At 37.5% G+C, this 24,002-nt stretch overlaps 1 protein-coding gene across 1 annotated transcript in view; it reads right to left on the bottom strand.

Annotated features, from left to right (window-relative positions):
* RASGRF1 (Ras protein specific guanine nucleotide releasing factor 1) overlaps nt 1–24,002 on the bottom strand; it is a 300,540-nt gene that overhangs the window by 124,887 nt on the left and 151,651 nt on the right. Inside the window, exons 8-16 of the mRNA XM_053718462.1 lie at nt 23,161–23,270; nt 22,569–22,687; nt 21,658–21,818; nt 11,832–11,889; nt 11,502–11,638; nt 6,331–6,413; nt 5,495–5,743; nt 1,305–1,675; nt 1,034–1,159 (exon numbers count right to left, since the gene is read on the bottom strand). Coding sequence (XP_053574437.1) covers nt 1,034–1,159; nt 1,305–1,675; nt 5,495–5,743; nt 6,331–6,413; nt 11,502–11,638; nt 11,832–11,889; nt 21,658–21,818; nt 22,569–22,687; nt 23,161–23,270 — 1,414 coding nt within the window. The remainder of the gene's footprint in view (nt 1–1,033; nt 1,160–1,304; nt 1,676–5,494; nt 5,744–6,330; nt 6,414–11,501; nt 11,639–11,831; nt 11,890–21,657; nt 21,819–22,568; nt 22,688–23,160; nt 23,271–24,002) is intronic.

Raw genomic sequence — 24,002 nt, 5'->3', positions numbered from 1 at the left:
CATGAGTGACCTCACGTGTGATTGGAGGATATTATACTTACTATAAAACGAGGTTGTAACTTTTCTTTGTACTATAACATCTTTGTTGTTCTAAACTTTTTATTGTTAAGATAATCTTATATTGCAAAAATTGACAAAATGATATTTGATGTAAATGGATATATTATTGTACGTGTTGAAAACCTCGATAAAAACTTATTTAAAAATAAATAAATAAATAAATAAATAAATAAATAAATATGAGAATGCCTAAACATTTGTAATTGCAGCAATTTTCTGGGCGAAGTGGTGGATTATCTGACAGAAATGCAGGGGTGCCAATATTTTTGTCCATGACTGTATGTACACATATATAGGCATTTATAAATACATACGTATACATCTTTAGACATGTATATATAAATATATATGTATCTCAATGTTAAAGCCCTTTGTCTGGCTTTTTTCTCTCTAACATCTGAGACCTCATATCTTTGAGCCCTGATAACTTTTTATGCAAAATTTTTTTACAAATAATTTTTATTTGATGGTGTTATTATGAGTGTAACTGTACTTTGTAATGTATTTTCAATGTGTTTTGTGACACATTTTCCCCCTGCAAAACAGTTAACCACAGCTCTAAGGATGTGCTAACCCCACAAGTGTTAATTTGAATTGCGCTTAAGCAATCGCGTTTATTTTCAACTTGTCATACGTGCGTAAAAACGCAAAAATCCAATATTGCTCCATTTGTAATCTCACCCATAGTTCTTAGTGGTATACAGTGTGCAACTGAAATAGAAATCAGACTCTAAGATGGAGTGGCTCAATTTTAGCTACTTTCATAGGCTCCAGCTCTATGTTTCTCAATACCTTGCAACCCTTTCTGTATAACAGAATTTCATTTATATCAAATGTGAAAAAACATACTCGCACATCTCTGTGCTATTAACTACCACATTTTGAGTACATTTGTCCAGTTTAACTTGGTTACCTATATGCATGTGCAGAGAAGATATTAGATAACTCACCACTAAGAGGAATATTTATTTACCTGCTGAATTCCGTCCACGCTGTGAAATTGGAGTGGTTGGTGATCGGGTAGGGGACGTATCCGTTTCAGCCTCATCACTTTGCGTCTGTTCATTGTCCGAATCTCCTCTGGTGGAAACTTCAGAGTCTGTGGAAAAAATCTGTGAGATCTTAAAGAACAATATCAGATCCCTGATGTGGCTTATCCATTGTGTGACCCCTCATATTATACCCTAGCATTATATTTCCCTCCCATATTTGTAAACTATACGGCGTACTATCCCATATCTTACTCTGTCTTTGAATCCCTGGCTCTTCATCTTTTTCTGCTGGAGGCTCTTCCCCCTCTCCAACTTTTCCAGGGAAGCTCCCAGACACATAGAGTTTGTTAATATCCAGGGTGGTTTTGCTGTATGGTGGAGGTGGTGGGCAAGTATTTGAGTAACCATTGGGCGAGCAGCCAAGAGCAGCAAGGTCCAGAGCTTTTCCTCCAGTAATAATTGGGATGTTAAGAGACAACTTGCGCCTCCGACTTGGTGATGAGGATTTTGTGATGGATAGGGGAGGTGGTGATGAGAACTTTCTTGTTGCACGGGGAGATTTTGGGGGCTCCCCATAAAGAAGTTTATTATTTTGATTACTTGCAAAGAGAAGTTCCAAGGATCTAAACATGTAAAAGAAAAGTCCAAGGTCTTAAGGCAATGTTAATGGTAGCTGAAGCTTAAAGGGACAGTGTATTGTAAAATAGTTTTCTCCTTAATACCTTTCGAATTACTTGTTAAAAGCTGCAGAGTATAAAATGTATGGGAAATTACTCCTTTGGGTTTATTTTTGTATGTGAATTAACATATTTTGCTCATTAAAACCCCAATGCGTTCAAATGGACTGAACTTGAAGGGAAAGACAACCTCCTTATATTATCTTTCTCTCTATACACAAAGGCCTTCTTATTAGTTAGAGCAATTTTAAAAATTTCTGTTGCCTCTTCAATACACTTCAGCAGGAAAAATGGGCCATTGGCAACATATTCAATGGATGTACATTTTACAGTACACTGTCCATTTAAAAGTAATGTGTTTGTGATAGCCTTGAGAGAAAAAAAAGGTTGTGGTTGGAAGAGAACATGTGAGCTTTTTGTGAGAAAGACAGAATATAGAGTGAGAAATGGCTTTATGTTTATATATTTATAAAATATTTTAACAGGAACGATACATTGAGATTTCTCTTGTTTTCAAGTATGTTCTGGCCATGTATAGCTTCATGCATAGTATTACTGCAATAATACCAATGCACCACTCCCCAATAGCTATAAAGGGCTTCATGTGAGTGCTTTGAGTGACTTTATACATTCCCACCAAAGTGACAAAAAAAATGTGAAAAAGAAACGTGTCAAAACAAGGCTAGTAATACAATGAACTGGTGATGGTGTCATTGGATTTGTGTATGGCCCAATAAAGTCACTACATGTCATGTGACATATGTGTCCATAAAAAACTTACAGAGCCACCTGGTCAATGGAAGTTGAGTAGATGGGATCTGCGCCATGTAAGTCCCTTGGAATGGTATTCCCTGTCTCAACTGCACTCTGCACACTATTGTTAGATGCACTCATTAGTAAAAGATAAGTGTGTATTAAAAAAAGTGTTGTTATAAGTGTCTGTGTTTTGTATATATATTCGCCCAGATTACAAGTGGAGCGCAACTGATAGTGCAGTTGGTGATATCAATATCGCTGGACTGTGCTAAAATTGACATGCAAATTGATATTACAAGTCGATGGTAAAACAGAGAAGGTTTAGCGCAGCCGACATCCCTTTAGCGTGCTCTATACTTTCAATGGATATTGCAATTGTGCTAAACATTGCTCATATATCAAGTTGAAAGTTATGGGTTGCGCTGAGCTCAAGCCAAAATAGCACTAGAAGAATGAGTGTGACCTAAGACCTGAAGTAACGTGCTTGGGCCAGAATAAAAGTTTAACACATGGAAAACTTATTAAATTAAAGTATTGCACTCATATATGTATAAATTTTTAATAAAAAATTATGTTTAATATACCAAAAAATGTTTCAAAAAGGTTAAAAATGGATAAGGTATATGTCAAGGTGTTTGACTGGGAAGGGCTCTAAAGTATTTGTGCGTGTATATATAAATATATATATATGCCTACATATCTGTATGTGTGTATGTATTCACTTCTACATATGTATATATATATATTCATATTTATATAGCTATATAGCTATACATACTGTATATATTTTACAAAAATATATACAGCTATATAAATTGAAAAATAAAAAGAAACATTTTCTGAAGAACATAGGTATTTAGAGTATTTCTAACACACATTCAGCTTTAGCACAGTCGGCCTAGCACAGTATTGGGTTAGTGCTCGAGCGAAAAAAAAATACTTCTTATAGAAGTTTAAGGGAAAAGGGAGTTAGAGCAGTTGCGATATCCAACCTCCAGATGTTACTTTTAACTTGCAATACCAGTACAAACATGGTAGTGCTACTCATTTACCTTGAGCAGTGTTAGCGCTCAACAGTGCTAAAAAATTATTGCTTCACTTGTAATTTAGGCCATTGTGTAGTAGAGAAAAGTTTTTTTGTAAATTTGTGATACAGATGTGTGTGTGTGTTTTGTATGCGTATCTGTGTATACGTGTCTGAGTGTGTCTGTGTATGTATATATGTGTGTGTGTTTTGTATGCGTATGTATGTGGGTGCATGTGTCTGTGCATGTATATATATATATATGTGTGTGTGTATATGTTTGTGCATGTGTCTGTGTATGTACTGTATATGTCTGTGTATTTTTATATGTGTGTAAGTATATATGTGTATATGTGTGTATGATCTAGATCAGGGTTCTTCAGACTTTTCTTCCCAAGACCCACTGCCATCATTCCGCATACCTCTGTGACCCTATTTTTATGCTTGGTCTGTAAATTTCTGAAGTAATATACAGAAAGATAGCGGCAATTTTTGGCAATGTAACTAAAACATGTGCATACTTTATACTTGATTGTAGTCAAACTTGAAAGTGTTGTAAAAGGTAATTACACACACAAACTCTCATACAACACACACCACACACATTCTCATGCAACTCACACACATTATTATAGAACACACACACACACTCATACAACACACACATTCTCATAGAACACACACACACAAACTCTCATACAACACACACAACACACATTCTCATGCAACTCACACACATTCTCTTAGAACACACACACACTCATACAACACACACATTCTCATAGAACACATACACACAAACTTTCATACAACACACAGATTCTCATAGAAAACATACACTCATACAACACACACACACATACTATCTTACAACACACACATTCTCATAGAACACACACACTCTCATACAACACACACACATTCTCATAGAACACACACATACACACCACACACACTCTCATACAACACACACATTCTCATAGAACACACACACACTCTCCTACAACACACACATTCTCATACAACACACACATTCTCATAGAACACACACATACAAACCACACACACTCTCATACAACACACACATTCTCATAGAACACACACACTCTCATAAAACATACACACAAGTCCCGACCCAGTAAACAGAGTGTTGTGACCCAGTAATGGGCCCCGACCCGTGGTTTGAAGAATTTTGATCTAGATCCAGTAAATGACCTAGATAAGATAAAACCCTATTTGTGAAACTAATATCCTCCCGGAAAAAAATCACCACAACATTGCAACTAGAAAATTGCAGAATTGATAACCATTTCTATCCTCATGGCAGCCGTAAGTGCTAATTCAGGCTTCATTATAATTAATAATGTTTGGTATATAGAATGTGCTCCACTATAAATTATGTTGGTGTCACAAAAACACTTCAAAAACTTACAAAATGGGAAAAAACACTGCCAATAACACAGCCTATACTAACATATGCAGAAAAGAAAAATTTGAAAAAAGTAAAAAAAAAAACAGAAGACAAACTCGTCAGTTTTGCGATAGCGAAATATGACAGTGGGATAAGATACTAGACAGGAGCAATACAGTCTATATACGTTGTGAATGCTCAGCAAAGCTTTAAGTAAACAATCTTGATCATGCCCCGGATCAATAACAGGAACTCCCACTAGCAATACGCTCAGAAAGATAAGTTAAGGTAATTGTCTAACATGAGCCTTTACAGCAAGGCTTCTCTGCAACCTCACAAGCATCTATAAATTTAGCCCAATATCTAGCTTTCTATGAGACTGCTGTGTATGACAGACAGCTGAGCAATACCTATGGTTGAGATAGAAATCTGTGTAAGATATACGTATGTTTTTGAAAGCGAGAAATAAATATGTGTACAATTTTTTTCTTTGTGATAAAAATGTCTGTGAGGAAAAACCATGTGAGTGAAAATGTTTTTATGAGAAAGTTTAGACTTGTTCATAGCTACCCACCTTGCAGGAATTGCACTAACTGGTTTCCTATAGATAGCCATGAGTTTTTCCAGTACAATATCAGCACAGGTGAAAACACGATATGAATGGAGGAACGTGTTCAGGAAGTCGATGCTCAGAAACCGCAGGTCAGTGAGACGCTCCAATAATCGCTCTACACTTGCATATCGTATCTGAAGAACCTTGCATGAGTTCATCGTCTTGCTAAAGCGGATATCCACGTCATCACAGTACAGGCTACTGTCCGACCTGTGAGGTTGTATACAAAGTGTGACCAATCATTATATTCTCAAAAGGTCAGGTGACCCCCTAGCAGAATCTCATCTAAAACATAACATGTCTATTGAAAGCTGTTTAATGGACCCTTACAATAAACAAGGCATTAGGTATGGCCTATGGCAGACTACAATTAGCATTAAACTGGTCATATTATCATATGTATATGAGCAGAATATTTACATTTTTGAAAATTATGTTTCACTTTATAACATTCACCTTTTGTTGCCCTTCATCCACTTAAATATATTAAAAGGACATTTTAATGCAAAAATCAAATACTTTTATTTTTAACATCATGTAATTTTTACAATTTTTCTGAAAATAAATGAAATAACACTTATTAATATTCACTAGAATTGGAGGGGGGGACAAGAAGGGACAAATTAAATAAGTACTTGACCAATCAGAACTTAAATGGGCAGTCTGAATGTCAGTATTGAGCCCTATCATTCTCTCTGATTGGTTAGATTAGTTTAAACCTTGCAAAGCATTGTCAGGAAATACAATGCCAATACTCATCAATCACCCAGTATCACCTGATTATATACATAACTCACTTAATCATTTGTGGCACTGTGACCTTGGAATTCTCCTCAAATGCATTCATCATCAGACCGTTACACCGAATATTATCCACACACTGTAAAACAGAATCAGTGTTAAAAAGATGAGTGAGCAACTCAAAGAGACATGGGGCCGAATTATGGAGCTTGATGCCCCTGTTTCCGCGCGAGACTTCAGGCTCGCCGGAAACAGCAGTTATGAAGCAGCGGTCTTAAGACCGCTGTTACATAACTGGTCCGCCTGCTCCGAGGCTGCGAACATCAATCGGTCCGATCCTATATGACCGGGCTGATTGACACCCCCTGATAGCGGCCGAATGGCCACGAATCTGTAGGGGCGGCATTGCACAAGAACTGCTTGTGTTCACAAGAACTGCTTGTGCAATGATAAATGCCGACAGCGTATGCTGTCGGCATTCATCAATGTCTATTGGACATGATCCGCTGAGCGGATCATGTCGGACAGACCGGTGATAAATCGGCCCCATGGAGGGAAAGGCAAGGAGAGGCAATAGGAAGGGAAAACAATCAATTTCAATGTAGTTGTAACAGAGAAAAAAAAATGAAACTTCACTTTCTTTGCATTCAACTGATATATAATATATATAATTTATAATATTATTTAAAGGGACAGTAAAGTCATAATTAGACATTCATGATTTAGAAAGAGCATACAATTTTAAACAACTTTCTAATTTACTTCTATTATTTGCTTGATTCTCTTGTTATCCATTTCTGAAAGGTTTATCTAGGTAATCTCAGGAACAGCAAAGAACCTAAGTTCTAGCTGCTGATTGGTGGCTGGATATTTATACCGATTGACATTGGCTCACCCATGTGTTCAGTTAGAAACCAGTAGTGTATTGCTGCACCTTCAACAAATGATACCAAGAAAATGAAGCCAATTTGATAATAGAAGTAAACTGGAAAGTTGTTTTAAATTGTATGTTCTACCTAAATCATGAAAGAAATTTTTTGGGTTTTATGTCGCTTTAACTTATATAATTTTAATGTGCATATATCCAAAATGAACATAAAATTAATGTAATTGAATGAGGTGAAATGTAAATATTTATGGTACAGCATGCCTTTTATGAATTTTTAAAATATTCACAAAAGGCTAATTTTATTTTCAATATGATTTGAATATGCTTCATGACTACTAATTAAAAGGGAGAGAAGAAAGACTAATATGGAGATATATAGAAGTGCAGACTTCAGGGATTGACCTCACTAAATGATCAAAGAAAAAGGGCGGAACTCTACAGCACTGCAAGATCTCTCTCATTTCTGTATCTGAAGGAGAGACAAGCCCAGTGCAATATCGCAATGCATTATATGATAGTTTTGTTACACTTACACTTTGTGCATTGTATTTTATATTATTTTACACTTTAGATTGAGTCCTTTCAGTATTATTAAATTTAAGCTTTCTATTTTGCATTTTAATGCATTTAGATTTAGATTTGGTTACAGCAGTGATTTTAAAAATGCTGATACTGTTTTGAAAGCTTCTGTGTTACTTTAACAAATTAGAATCATACTTTGTATAATTCACACAACTTCAAAAAGTGGGAGGGACATGGGTGTTCCTTGGGCTGAACAGGGGAGTTCCCAGAATATGTCTGAAGCTCTTTAACAAGACTTGTGAAGTACTGGGAGCATTTTAAACAAGCTGATCTCACTGAATTTTCTCACCAGCTGTATGCTGGTGAAGTTTGCTTAAAATTCACATTACACTAATATATACTAGACTATAGGCAAAAGTAAGTTAAATTGTAGGGAAAACATTTCAGTTTAATTTGTAGTTGATGCAAATGGAGCCTTTGAGGCCTATTTATCAAATGTCGACAGTGCGGATCAGGTCCGGCAGACATCGCTGAATGCGGAGAGCAATACGCTCTCCGTATTCAGCATTGCACCAGCAGCTCTTGTGAGCTGCTGGTGCAACGCCGCCCCCTGCAGACTTGCAGCCAATCGCTGCCAGCAGGGGTGTCAATCAACCCGATTGTACTCGATCGGGTTGAATTGTGGCGATCTCTGTCCGCCTCATCAGAGCAGGCGGACAGGGTTATGGAGCAGCAGTCTTTAGACTGACTCGCCAGAAACACCGGCCCTCAAGCTCCTTTCAGAGCTTGATAAATGGGCCTCTTTATATCAGCCCTGAGTATTTTCCAGCTACTTTCTAATCCTCTGTGAAATTCTGTATCCCAAAGAGCTTCATTACTTTCTATGGAAGGCATTTCTCATCTCTCTGGGACTTCCAGGTTCCGCACTTTTTTGTATAGAATTCAGTGAATTCAGGCCCTGTGAAGTCTGCACTATAGTTTCTCTCCAAACTTGAAAATCTTTGCTTATCATGCATATAGAAAGTAATGAAGCTCTCTGGGAAACTGAAACTGTCAGTTTTTCATTTTTATTTTGAAAGAAGAAATACAAAGTGCAATGTAATTTGTAAAATATACACATAAATGTACAAAGTATGATACTAATTTGTTAACGTTACACAGAAACCGTCAAAGCATAATCAGAATTTGTAAAATCACAATCCTAAATACACTGCTGTATACAAAAAACAAAAGAAAATAGAAAGTGCAAAGCTTAAATGTAATAAAACTTAATGTAAAGTGTAAAGTAATATGAAATTCAAGGCAAAAAGTGTCATGCAGTTCTATATTGGGCAGGGCTTGTCTCTCTCCTTAACATACAGAAATGCAGGGAACGCCCCTTGTAATAGTATAGCAAAATCTGTCTTTTAAGAATCTCATTAGGGATCTCACAGTGCTGGAGGCTCATTTTTTATCATCTCACCTGAGCGGAGAGGTTTAGAGCATCAGGCCCTAAATGAGAATGTATGTTGTATTTGTTAATTTATATTTAAATCATTTTGTTTAAGATGTTTTATTCCACCTTCCTTAAGAATTTCTGTGAATGCCAAATCATTGATTGCATAATATAGTGCAGGAAGTGAAGAAAATACATCACAAACTTAGAGCACAAAACACAGATTATGGAGCACAGAACATAAAGTACAGTTGGTGTACAGATCACTAATCAATGAGCAAAGGACAGAGTACAGAGCTTGTGGCAGAGAGCATGGAAAATACTACAGAATCCAGTGTTTAGACAGGAAGTATAAGGCACAGAATAAACAGTACAGACTAGAGCACAGGATACAGTACAAGGAGAGAACTGGCAGCAAAGGTAAAATATATACAGTATATAACATTATAAAGGGCAAATTAAGCTGGAATGTCATGTAAAGGCAATAGTACAGCATAGGAATGAGGTTACTAAGCTATTAAATGCTTATCAGAGATATTAATGTGGAAATACAGGGCATAGTGGTCAGGGATTTTAGTAAGGAATTCAAGAAGCATGGTGAAGTCACAGCTTTTGTGGGGAAAACAGGAGGTCTGGACAGTGTAAGTTGTCTGCATTATAGGTTGAAGTCAGGTAAGGTAATTTGCAGGACACACTAAAGAGTTGCAGGGTGGTCTGTATTATAGGCTGTAGAGCAGTCAGGTCAGAACAGCTGGTCTGTATTATAGGCTGTAGAGCAGTCAGGTCAGAACAGGTGGTCTGTATTATAGGCTGTAGAGCAGTGAGGTTAGAACAGGTGGTCTGTATTATAGGCTGTAGAGCAGTGAGGTTAGAACAGGTGGTCTGCATTAAAGGCTGCAGAGCAGTGAGGTCAGAACAGGTGGTCTGTATTATAGGCTGAAGAGCAGCGAGGTCAGAACAGGTGGTATGAATTATAGGCTATAGAGCAGTGAGGTCAGTACAGGAGGCCTGTATTATAGGCTGAAGAGCAGTAAAATCAGAGCAGGTGGTCTGCATTATAGGGTGTAGAGCAGTCAGGTCATTGCATTATAGGCTGTAGAGCAGTGAGGTCAGATCAGGTGGTCGGTATTATAGGCTGTAGAGCAGTGAGATCAGGCCAGGTGGTCTGTATTATAGGTTGTAGAGAAGTCAGGTCAGTACAGGTGGCCTGTATTATAGGCTGTAGAGCAGTCAGGTCAGAGCAGGTGGTCTGCATTATAGGCTGTAGAGCAGTGAGGTCAGAGCAGGTGGTCTGTATTATAGGCTGTAGAGCAGTGAGGTCAGAGCAGGTGGTCTGTACTATAGGCTGTAGGGCAGTGAGGTCAGAGCAGGTGGTCTGTACTATAGGCTGTAGGGCAGTGAGATCAGAGGAGGTGGTCTGCATTATAGGCACTGAGGTCAGAGCAGGTGGTCTTCATTATAGGCTGTAGGGCAGTGAGGTCAGAGCAGGTGGTCTGTATAGGCAGATGAGCAGTTTTACCAGAACAAATTAACTACAGCATAGACTGAAGAGTTGTGTGGTCAGAGCATGTTGCTGGCAACACAGGCTGACATTGTGCAAAGAACTGTAGCATAGGCTGTAGCATAGGCATAGGCTGTACAGCAGTATGGCCAGCTGCATAGATGGCAGGGCAGTCTAGTCAGAGCTAGTGGCTTTCATAATAGGATGTAGAGCATAGAACCGGTGGCCTATAGAATAGGCTGTACAGCAGTGTAGTCAGCAGCATAGATGGTAGGGCAGTGTGGTCAAAGATGGTGGCACAGAACAAGTGGCCTTCAGTATAGGCTGTACATCAGAGTGGTCCAGACAACAGTTTCGTCAGAGCTAGTGTCCTGCAGCATAGGCTGAAGAGTTGTATGGACAGAGCGGGGGGGCTGCAACTTAGGCTGTAGACTAGTGTGGTCAAAGAAAGTAGCTTGGAATGTAGATTGTAGAGTATTGTGGGTTGAGAAGATGACTGTCAATATAGGAGTAGGTGGTTTCTAGCATAGGTTGTAGAACAGTGTAAAAAGTCCAGCTGACCTACAGAATGGGCTCTAGTATAGTGTGGAGAAGCAGGTGCATAGCAAAATAGACTGTAGAATAATATAGCTAGAACAGTTGGGCCGCATATAGAATTGTGGGCACAGCACGGATTCTTCTGCAATACGGGTAGGGCAGGTGGCATGTACCAAATATTGTAGAGCTGTTGAAGAGAGAAGCATAGAAAGAAAAGCATAGCAGAGGGGTCAACTAGGACGGAACAATTATAACATGACAGTGATACCATAGTTACACAATGGTGTCATGGTGGTGCAACAGTGGTGATAGGATGATTGCAAAGTGATGACACAGTGATGACCTGGCTGATATCACTTGTCCATGCTGCTTTTTCCTGTCGGGATGAGGCCAGAAGGATTACAACAAAGGGCTGAGAGTCTTTTGGCTCCACTGAGATCTTGAAGTCTAAGTGATCTCCCTCCTGTGTTGGGGGTCTGTCTACAAAAAAAACCCCCAGAAAACAGAGAAGATTATAAACAGGAAACATAAGAGCGATAGGATGATGGCCAGTAAAGGAAGAGTTGAGTCTTTCTTTGAGATGGTAAGATAGCAAGACTATGTAGGTTATATATTTAGTCTGGGAATAGGGTATGATTGACGATATAATGATGTTTTAATTGAGTGTATTTACTATCATCATCGTCCTGATCCTCCAGTAATGTGCAGTCCATAAGTGACACCACCCCATTCTGCAAAAAAAGCACACAGAGACAGCGAGCAGTTAGAAAACCCTTATAACTAGTGAAATAAACAATTAAAGGAAAAAGACACACAGAAACAATGGGAGATAGGCAGTAATAATTACAAAACCTGTCACAGAAGTTTGGGGGAGAAAAATCCAAAACAAAAATGTCATAATATTGTGCGTTTAATCAATTATATTTATTTTCATTATTTTGTTGTATGCAGTATTGGACAGTTTTCCTTATGGGATTATGAGATATGGAGCCGATGATGGTTATGGGTCAAGGTTATAAATGTTTTCATATTTCTGTCCAAATCACTGATTTAAAGGGACACTAAACCCAAATTTTTTCTTTTGTGATTCAGATAGAGCATGCAATTTTAAGCAACTTTCTAATTTACTCCTATTATCAAATTTTCTTTGTTCTCTTGCTATCTTTATTTAAAAAGCAGGAATTTGATGCATAGGAGCTGGCCCATTTTTTGTTGAGAACCTGGGTTATGCTTGCTTATTGGTGGGTAAATGTAAGCCTCCAATAAGCAAGTGCTATCCATGGTGCTGAACCTAAAATGGGCTGGCTGCTAAGATTTACAGTCCTGCTTTTAAAATAAAGATAGCAAGAGAACGAAGAAAAATTGATAATTGGAGTAAATTAGAAAGTTGCTTAAAATTTCATGCTTTATCTGAATCATGAAATAAATTTTTTGAGTTCAGTGTCCCTTTAATGATGAGAACTAGAAAGTAGTAATAAACTGAGGAATGTTTAACTATCCTTTATCAGTCAAGGACATCAATCAAAAACAAAAGGGAATTTATTATGATGTTAGTATCCAATGAAGTTTTTGCACATTAAAAGTATTAAAGGAATACTGAACCCAAAATTTTCTTTCGTGATTCAGATAGAGCATGCAATTTTAAGCAACTCCTATTATAAAATTTTTCCGTTCTCTTGCTATCTTTATTTGAAAAAGAAAGTTCAGAACCCTGGACAGCACTTGTTTATTGGCGGATGAATGTATCCACCAATCAGCAAGAACAACCCAGGTTGTTCACCAAAAATGGGCCGGCATCTAAACTTACATTCTTGATTTTCAAATAAAGATACCAAGAGAATGAAGAACATTTGCTAATAGGAGTAAAATGGAAAGTTGCTTAAAATTGCATGCTCTTTCTGAATCACAAAATAACAAATTTAGGTTCAGTGTCCCTTTAACAAAAAAAAAATGAACACTTGACATTTTGTGTTTAATGTGTTTACAGACCAAAAAACTATTTTCTATAGATTGGAATATTAAAGGACTATACTAAATATGGAGAAGAACTGTTCCATGGTGCATCAATACTTCATGGTGAAAATAACAAAGCATTGGCCTATAACTTGATGATGTGCAGGTTATCACACTGAGTACGGTATTGAATGACTATTTAGCCAACATATGGATCAGGGAGCCATGTATGAAATTACATAATTTATGTAAGAACTTACCTGATAAATTAATTTCTTTCATATTGGCAAGAGTCCATGAGCTAGTGACGTATGGGATATACAGTCCTACCAGGAGGGGCAAAGTTTCCCAAACCTCAAAATGCCTATAAATACACCCCTCACCACACCCACAATTCAGTTTAACGAATAGCCAAGTAGTGGAGTGATAAAGAAAGGAGTAAAAAGCATCAACAAAGGAATTTGGAAATAATTGTGCTTTATACAAAAAAATCATAACCACCATAAAAAGGGTGGGTCTCATGGACCAATATGAAAGAAATTGATTTATCAGGTAAGTTCTTACATAAATTATGTTTTCTTTCATGTAATTGGCAAGAGTCCATGAGCTAGTGACGTATGGGATATCAAATACCCAAGATGTGAAACTCCACGCAAGAGTCACTAGAGAGGGAGGGATACAAATAAACAACAGCCATATGCTGAAAAATTAATCCACAACCCAAAATATAAGTTATTCTTATGAAGAAAAGAAAAACTTAAAACATCAGCAGAAGAATCAAACTGAAACAGCTGCCTGAAGAACTTTTCTACCAAAAACTGCTTCGGAAGAACAAATACATCAAAACGGTAGAATTTAGTAAATGTATGCAAAGAGGACCAAGTTGCCGCTTTGCAAATCTGATCACCTGAAGCTTCATTCTTAAAAGCCCACGAAGTGGAGACTGATCTAGTAGAATGAGCTGTAATTCTCTGAGGCGGGGCTTGACCCGACTCCAAATAAGCTTGATGGATCAAAAGCTTTAACTAAGAGGCCAAGGAAATAGCAGAGGCCTTCTGACCTTTCCTAGGACCAGAAAATATAACAAATAGACTAGAAGTCTTCCTGAAATCTTTAGTAGCTTCAACATAATATTTCAAAGCTCTTACCACATCCAAAGGATGTAAGGATCTTTCCAAAGGATTCTTAGGATTAGGACACAAGAAAGGGACAACAATTTCTCTACTAATGTTGTTAGAATTCACAATCTTAGGTAAAAATTCAAATGAAGTCCGCAAAACCACCTTATCTTGATGAAAAATCAGAAAAGGAGATTCACAAGAAAGAGAAGATAGCTCAGAAACTCTTCTAGCAGAAGAGATGGCCAAAAGGAACAACACTTTCCAAGAAAGTAGTTTGTCCAAAGAATGCATGGCTCAAACGTAGGAGCCTGTAACACCTTCAAAACCAAATTAAGACTCCAAGGAGGAGAAATTGATTTAATGACGGGCTTAATTTGAACTAAAGCCTGTACAAAACAGTGAATATCATGAAGTTTAGCAATCTTTCTCTGAAATAAAACTGAAAGAGCAGAGATTTGTCACTTCAAGGAACTTGCAGACAAACCCCATCCTGGAGAAACTGTAAAATTCTAGGAATTCTAAAAGAATGCCAAGAGAATTTATGAGAAGAACACCATGAAATGTAAATCTTCCAAACTCAATAATAAATCTTCCTAGAGACAGATTTACAAGCTTGTAACATAGTATTAATTACTGAGTCAGAGAAACCTCTATGACTTAATACTAAGCGTTCAATTTCCATACCTTCAAATATAATGATTTTAGATCCTGATGGAAAAACGGACCTTGAGACAGTAGGTCCGGCCTTAACAGAAGTGGCCAAGGTTGGCAACTGGACATCCGAAGAAGATCCGCATACCAAAACCTGTGGGGCCATGCTGGAGCCACCAGCAACACAAATGATTGTTCCATAATGATCTTGGAGATCACTCTTGGAAGAAGAACTAGAGGCGGTAAGATATAAGCAGGTTGATAACACCAAGGAAGTGTCAGCGCATCCACTGCTTCCGCCTGAGAATCCCTGGACCTGGACAGGTATCTGGGAAGTTTCTTGTTTAGATGAGAAGCCATCAGATCTATTTCTGGAAGACCCCACATCTGAACAATCTGAGAAAACACATCCGGATTGAGAGACCACTCCCCTGGATGTAAAGTCTGACGGCTGAGATAATCTGACTCCCAATTGTCTACACCTGGGATATGAACCGCAGAAATTAGACAAGAGCTGGATTCCGCCCAAACAAGTATCCGAGATACTTCTTTAATAGCTATGGGACTGTGAGTCCCACCCTGATGATTGACATATGCCACTGTTGTGATATTGTCTGTCTGAAAACAAATGAATGGTTCTCTCTTTAACAGAGGCCAAAACTGAAGAGCTCTGAGAATTGCACGGAGTACTAAAATATTGATTGGTAATCTCGCCTCTTGAGATTTCCAAACTCCTTGTGCTGTCAGAGATCCCCAGACAGCTCCCCAACCTGAAAGACTCGCATCTGTTGTGATCACAGTCAAGGTTGGCTGAACAAAAGAGGCCCCTTGAACTAAACGCTGGTGATTTAACCACCATGTCAGAGAGTGTCGAACATTGGGATTTAAGGATATTAATTGTGATATCTTTGTATAATCCTGGCACCATTGATTCAGCATGCAAAGCTGGAGAGGTCACATGTGAAAATGAGCAAAAGGAATCGCATCCGATGCTGCAGTCATGAGGCCTAAAACTTCCATGCACATAGCCACTGAAGGGAATGACTGAGACTGAAGGTGCCAACATGCTGCAACCAACTTCAAACGTTTCTTGTCTGTTAGAGACAGAGTCATGGACACTGAATCTATCTGGAAACCTAAAAAGGTGACCCTTGTCTGAGGAATCAAGAAACTTTTTGGTAAATTGATCCTCCAACCATGTTTTTGAAGAAACAACACAAGTGGATTTGTGTGAGATTCTGCAGAACGTAAAGACTGAGCTAGTACCAAGATATCGTCCAAATAAGGAAACACCGCAATACCCTGTTCTCTGATTACAGAGAGTAGGGCACCCAGAACCTTTGGAGCTGTTGCTAGGCCAAATGGAAGAGCAACAAATTGGTAATGCTTGTCTAGAAAAGAGAATCTCAGGAACTGATAATGTTCTGGATGAATCGGAATATGAAGGTAAGCATCCTGCAAGTCTATTGTAGACATACTTACTGAACAAAAGGCAGAATAGTCCTTATAGTCACCATCTTGAAAGTTGGTACTCTTACATAACGATTCAAAATTTTCAGATCCAGAACTGGTCTGAATGAATTTTCTTTCTTCGGGACGATTAATAGATTTGAATAAAACCCCAGGCCTTGTTCCTGAAAGGGAACCGGCATGATAACCCCTGAAACCTCCAGATCTGAAACACACTTCAGGAAAGCCTGAGGTTTTACTGGATTCACTGGGATGCGTGAGAGAAAAAATCTTCTCACAGGAGGTCTTACTCTAAATCCTATTCGGTACCCCTGAGAGACAATGCTCTGAATCCATTGATTTTGGACAGAATTTGCCCAAACATCCTTGAAAAACCTTAATCTGCCCCATACCAGCTGAGCTGGAATGAGGGCCGCACCTTCATGCGGACTTAGGGGCTGACTTTGGTTTCTTAAAAGGCTTGGATTTATTCCAATTTGAGGAAGGCTTCCAATTGGAAACAGATTCCTTGGGGGAAGGATTAGGTTTTTGTTCCTTATTTTGACGAAAGGAACGAAAACGATTAGAAGCTTTAGATTTACCCTTAGGTTTTTTATCCTGAGGCAAAAAACTCCTTTCCCCCCAGTAACAGATGAAATAATAGAATCCAACTGAGAACCAAATAAATTATTACCTTGGAAAGAAAGAGATAGCAATCTAGACTTAGATGTCATATCAGCATTCCAAGATTTAAGTCACAAGGCTCTTCTAGCTATTTTTTGGTTCAGTCTGGACAGCACTTTTTCTTCAAAAATGGCATCACAAATAAAATGATTAGCATGTTGCAGTAAGCGAACAATGCTAGATATGTCAGAATCCAATTCTTGTTGCGCTAAATTCTCCAACCAAAAAGTTGAAGCAGCTGCAACATCAGCCAAAGTAATTGCAGGCCTAAGAAGATGACCTGGATATAAATAGGCTTTTCTTAGATAAGATTCAATTTTCCTATCTAAAGGATCTTTAAAGAAAGTACTATCTTCCATAGGAATAGTGGTTCATTTAGCAAGAGTAGAAATAGCCCCATCAACTTTGGGGATCGTTTCCCCAAACTCTATTGCAATTGCTGGTAAAGGATATAATTTTTTAAACCTTCCAGAAGGATTAAAAGGAGTACCTGGCATATTCCATTCCTTAGAAATCATGTCAGAAATGGCATCAGGAATAGGAAAAACCTCTGGAGTAACCACAGTAGGTTTAAAAACAGCATTTAAACGTTTACTGGTTTTAATATCAAGAGGACTAGCTTCCTCAATATCCAAAGTAATTAACACTTCTTTTAACAAAGAACGCATATACTCTATTTTAAATAAATAAGTAGATTTGTCAGTGTCAATGTCTGAGGAAGGATCTTCTGAATCAGATAGATCCTCATCAGAGGTGGATAATTCATTATGCTGTTGGTCATTTGAAATTTCATCAACCTTATCAGAAGTTTTTAAAGACCTCTTATGCTTATTAGAAGGTGGAAATGCAGACAAAGCCTTCTGAATAGAATCAGTAACAAATTCTTTAAAATTCATAGATATATCATGTACATTAGAAGTTGAGGGAACTGCAACCGGCAATGTACTATTACAGATGGACACTCTATCTGCATGTAAAAGTTTATCATGACAACTATTACAAATGACATTTGGAGATATAATCTTCACAATCTTACAACAAATGCACTTAGCTTTGGTAGAACCGATGTCAGGCAGCAAAGTTCCAGCAGATACTTCTGAGGCAGGATCAGATTGAGACATCTTGCAAAATGTAAAAGAAAAAACAACATATAAAGCAAAATTATCAATTTCCTTATATGACAGTTTCAGGAATGGGAAAAAAAGCAAATAGCATAGCCCTCTGACATAACAAAAGGCAGGTGGCAAAAGCAAATGGGGCAATAAATAATGAAAAAAGTTTGGTGCCAAGTATGATGCACAACGTAACTGAAATTTCTTTTGGCACCAACCATGTCCGGAAATGACACACTCGCGTCACTAGCGACGCAACCCTGTGTGAACCCCTGCGTCAAGTATAACGCCGGAAATAATGAACTTGCGTCAACGGACGTGCCTTTCGCACCAAAAAATGTTTGCGCCAAGAATTACGCAATAAAGTGTAGCATTTAGCGCACCCTCGAGCCTAAGACAGCCCGCAATTTGAACAAGTAGTCAATTGAAAAAAAGACTAAACCCTAGGTAAGAAAAAATATTTCTCAATATTAACTTTCCCAAATATGAAACTGACAATCTGCAAAAGGAAATACATCAACCTGACTCATGGCAAATATAAGTACCATACATATATTTAGAATTTTATATAAATGCATAAAGTGCCAAACCATAGCTGAGGTGTCTTAAGAAATAAAGATCCCATTATAGGAGATAAAATTTCAAAAAATCCTAAATTCATCTACAAAAAAGCTAGAAATTTAAAAACTATGCTGGCACCAAGTGAATTCAAAACAAAACACAATTTAAAAGAACAGGACCTATCAGGTAACCCACTATATGGTTTTTTCCCATGCCATTGCTGTAGATCTTGCAATTATAGCAGCAAAATTAAAGAATATGAGTCAACACAAACTGGTGAGATATTCCCTATTAGAGACACCATACGCTGTACCGATAAGGGCATAATCTATTTACTACAATGTAGCTGTAAAAAACAATACTTGGGGGAGACCTCAAGAACACTAAGGGAACGAATAAGAGAACATCTTTGCATAATAGAAAAAGGAAAAATGGATACACATCTATATAAGCATTTTAGAGATGTACACAATAACAGAATTAAAGACCTTTCCTTTTGGGGTATAATGAAAGTGAAACCTGATTGGAGAGGTGGTAATTATGAGACAAAGCTACTTAAAAAAGAGGCAGAACTAATATACAACATGAAGACCCTACACCCCTTAGGGCTAAACTCAGAATTAGATTTAACACCATTCATGTTCGATTGATAGGGTGAATGTTTGAGCATACTAATATATGCTATAAGTTTGGAAATTTCTCACACTTTCTAACAAGTATTGTAATTCTTAATTATATGTTTTATATAATTCATATATATTGCCATACGTCTTTAGAGGTTCACACTCTGCAAGCTATATATAAATAAAAAGAGAAAAAGCACCTTTGGCAATAGGAATCCACTGTTTATTAGTCCGTTGTTCATTTATTACCCATAGGTGTGATCATAGTCAGTTTGAGGCATATTTACACTGTTATATGTGCAGAATACCCATCTGTGTTGCATTCTGAAATAAAGGACTATTATTGTGCATTTTGAAAAATGATAATTATACCGGCACCACCTTAAGAAGGCACTCTGGAGAAACCCACACCCCTGTATTAAGATCCTCCAATCACAAATAAGAGGAGGGGTATTTAATAACACCTAAGACAAACATTCAATACTTCTTGAAAAAGCCCCAAGGAAGGGGGGAAACGCGTTGAAGTTGGCCCACTGCTTTACTACCAAAGGAAAAAGAACTTTATTACTCCAAGCGTGAATCTAAATACGTTTGGTAAGCCCTGCACCTGAATCGGAACTTTTTTGGCTATAGTCCAAACCTGAGCCCAGCTGTTGACGACCGCACGCAAACCTCATACACGTAAGCGGTTACGTCACTTTGTTGTGGCCAAGGAAACCGGAACAGCCCCAGCAGCCTGCACCGCACCCGCCTTCATAGAGGACAGCGGTAAAGCAAGCAACTTGCGATAGGAGAAAAAGACCCAGAAAACTAAGATCCTACAAGGGGATTTCCCACAGCACTCGAGTATTGCTAAGAGTGCACGGCTCCTGGCAGCCACCCCTATCAACGGATATAACGCCGGCCACCTCAGGTACCCCTCTCATATGCTAGTGTGATCCAATACTCGCCTGAGCAAGATCAACAGCATATGAGAGTGAACTGTTCATTTTTTGCAGTAATCCTTACTTGATCGTCCATTACCACTTGTATTTTTGACCGGTCATTCGTACTTCACTCCCTGTCTGTATAAATAGACTTTGTTACCATTGGGCAGCTAGTACTTGTCCAATTAGTTTTAATTTCTGCATATTTTACATATGTGCCTGTTTTATCACTATTGTGCCTGTTTTATCATTATAACTGGACGTCCAGTCTGTTAATATTTTGATTTGTATTATTTTTTATGTATTTTTATCATTCATAGCTTAAGTGTAGCTTTGTGACTACTATTGATATCTTGTTATTACTGTCCCTATTTAGGATTAACTAGGGACTAGTGTATAGGATAGTTTTGATATACTTACCTATTGTAATTTGCTTGTTCGAGCTCATCTTTAGAGCTAGGTCATTTAAATTTATCCACTATACACTAGATACAACTTGTGCTATCCTATTTAGGCTTATTTATTTCTTCCTTTTATACAATAAACATTTAAGTTTTTAACCTTTGTCTCTTTTTGCTTCGCTTGTGAATAAATCTAGTAGTAATAGACTATTGTTACCTTTCCTATTTGGATATACTCACTTTGAGAATTACTCACTTTATTTGTTTAATCACTACCTAGCTGTTAGCGCCAGTACTGTCTCTCCCTACGTCTTAAGAAATAAAAACATACTTACCAAAAAGACACCCATCCACATTTAGCAGATAGCCAAACCAGTACTGAAACAGTTATCAGTAGAGATAATGGTATATGAGAGTATATCATCAATCTGAAAAGGGAGATATGAGATGAATCTCTACGATCGATAACAGAGAACCTATGAAATAGACCCCCATTAGGAAAATCATTGCATTCAATAGGTAATACTCTCCACGTCCCTCTGACATTCGCTGTACTCTCAGAGGAATCGGGCTTCAAAATGCTAAGAAGCGCATGTCAACGTAGAAATCTTAGCACATACTTACTTCACCACCTCCATAGGAGGCAAAGTTTGTAAAACTGAATTGTGGGTGTGGTGAGGGGTGTATTTATAGGCATTTTAAGGTTTGGGAAACTTCGCCCCTCCTGATAGGATTGTATATCCCATACGTCACTAGCTCATGGACTCTTGCCAATTACATGAAATAAATATTGTCATATTTATTTACTTTATGTTCATCGCAATGAGCTTTCTGCCCCCAATCCATACTTTGGCATTCATTGCAATATATGTCTTATATCCATACATTTGTTAGCTGTAATGTCGTATATGCCCCTATATTACACACATAGTGGTCTATATTCCTGGTACATACTTTCAGTGGAGTGTTCTAAATATCCCCAAACTACACAAAATACTTAGTGTAATTCTGGTCCTACCTTGGTGAGGTGCAGTTTACCCCCAGAGCTTCGAGTACAGATCAAAAGGTGTTTGGAGAATAAAAAACACTGACGCTCCCCTTCCTTCTTCAAAGACAGAGATCCAAGGCGTCCCCTTGTTACCCTGCTCTTCTCTGACATGGGTACCTGAATAAGGCAACCTGTACATATTAAAAGCAAAACTGTCACCTTTAAAATATCAGCCTGACCACCAGATTTGGTTCTGGTTAATTTGTCCCATTACATGAAACCCCATAAATAAATCTGAACAGACATATAAGATGTGACTGACCAGTTAAAAACATACACCCCTAGTTAATCACACAGACACAAAACAGAACATAAAAACCTAAAAAGTTTCACCTACAAATATTCATCAGATTCACATAAGCCTGCACTTACCTCTCACACAATTATTGACTAGTAACAAACATAATCCCAGTGAACATTGAGATATTAAAGGGACACTGAACCCAAAATTTTTCTTTTGTGATTCAGATAGAGCATGACATTTTAAGCAACTTTCTAATTTACTCCTATTATCAAATTTTCTTCATTCTCTTGGTATCTTTATTTGAAATGCAAGAATATAAGTTTAGATGCCGGCCCATTTTTGGTGAACAACCTGGGTTGTCCTTGCTGATTGGTGGATAAATTCATCCACCAATAAAAAAGTGCTGTCCAGACTGAACCAAAAAATAAAGATAGAAGAAAAATTGATAATAGGAGAAAATTAGAACGTTGCTTGCTCTATCTGAATCAGGAAAGAAAAAATTTGGGTTCAGTATCCCTTTAAGCACACACCTTGTTCTAAAATATATACACCTTGACCAACCAATACTATATTACACTGACTCCAATTCCTGTGAAACACACACAAAAGTCAAGGCATACAGTCCTAGATCTCATACCTTGTCTCACAAATGTCTGACTAGTGTCCAGTAAGATCTCACAACCCTCAACAATCATCCTCTCAATGGCCAGATTCTTCCGGATATTTTCTGTCTCACTGACCTCATCGTGCATAATTCTGAATGAGGGAAAAACAAAGAGAAGATAACATACTTTGTGACACATTAGTAGATAGTATGTACAGCCGATATACACTGCAGAGTCATGTTGTTCTTCTTCTACGTGTTGTCTTTTGCATTAAAGATACTTTAGCATTGTTGGGAGAACTTTGTTTTATGCAATTTTTCTTGAATTTTACACTTGTCTTAAATTTCAGGAACTGGTTCAAGATATGTGCAGGTAATGAATTGTATGTCTTGTTTTTACTCTAGGGCAGACCGTTTGGAGAGTGTTTCAAAATTGCTGATAACATTATTTGAATACATAATATCATAATATACATCTACAAGGATTTACATGGTGATAGTGTGGATTAATAACAAAAACAATTTATTAACTACAATTGCAGCCAATGAAACAAGCACTACAGTGACCACCCCTTCTCTAGGGGTTTGAACATCTAAATTCTATTCAGTCCACCAAGGGTCTTACCGAGAAAGTTCCTCCAGTTTAGATTTAGCGTAGTCAAGGCTGTTCCTTTCCACATGTTCATGGGGAGTGTGTGCAAGCAGCTCATGCAGGGTGAGGATATATCGGGGGATCTGTAGATAAAAAAGAACTTTGATATCTAAATGTTTATACCAGCCTTCTTATATGTTTATGTCTAGTGGGAGGTAAAATCGGGATCTGAAGATTAGGTTTGGATTATGTAGCCTACTAATAAAACAGTTGTCATTTTACCAAAGGTGTTAAGTGGATTCTTCTATTATTAACATTGTATTTGTACCAAAAAAATATTTTCTCTTCTGTTTTTATTGTTCTGGGGAATTATAGTTATGGTACATTGTTATATAAAGCAGATATGGTATGCTCAACATAATTCCTCCTTGATGGGAGGTTATTGTTACATTATGTATGTTTAATCTATTTAAAATTAATAAAGAGTTTAATAACCATGATGTCTATGTTGTTCTATGTTATCTAGAGACTATTTATTAAATAGTGAAAAACAATATATTCACTTGATTAAAGGTCGTCTGCCATGAGTCGTATTTCTCTTCTATCTTTTTTTTTTTTTTACCCTTTAGCTTTCTAAAAACTAACTGAAATTTACATAGATGTAGGCACATTTATGAAAGTTTGATAATTTTGAATATTTTAAACCGTTAACTTTACAACATTTTGCTAACATTAGCCCAAGCAGCCAAGTGGCACTGTTAAAGGGATATGAAACCCATTTTTTTTTCTTTCATGTTTCAGATAGAGCATGCAATTGTAAGCAACTTTCTAATTTACTCCTATTATAAATTTTTCTTCGTTCTCTTAGTATCTTT

Source organism: Bombina bombina, chromosome 6 (assembly GCF_027579735.1).
Source record: "Bombina bombina isolate aBomBom1 chromosome 6, aBomBom1.pri, whole genome shotgun sequence".
Classification (NCBI taxonomy): Eukaryota; Metazoa; Chordata; class Amphibia; order Anura; family Bombinatoridae; genus Bombina; species Bombina bombina.
Note: the sequence above shows the minus strand (reverse complement) of the source record. Positions and strands in the feature narration are given on the sequence as shown.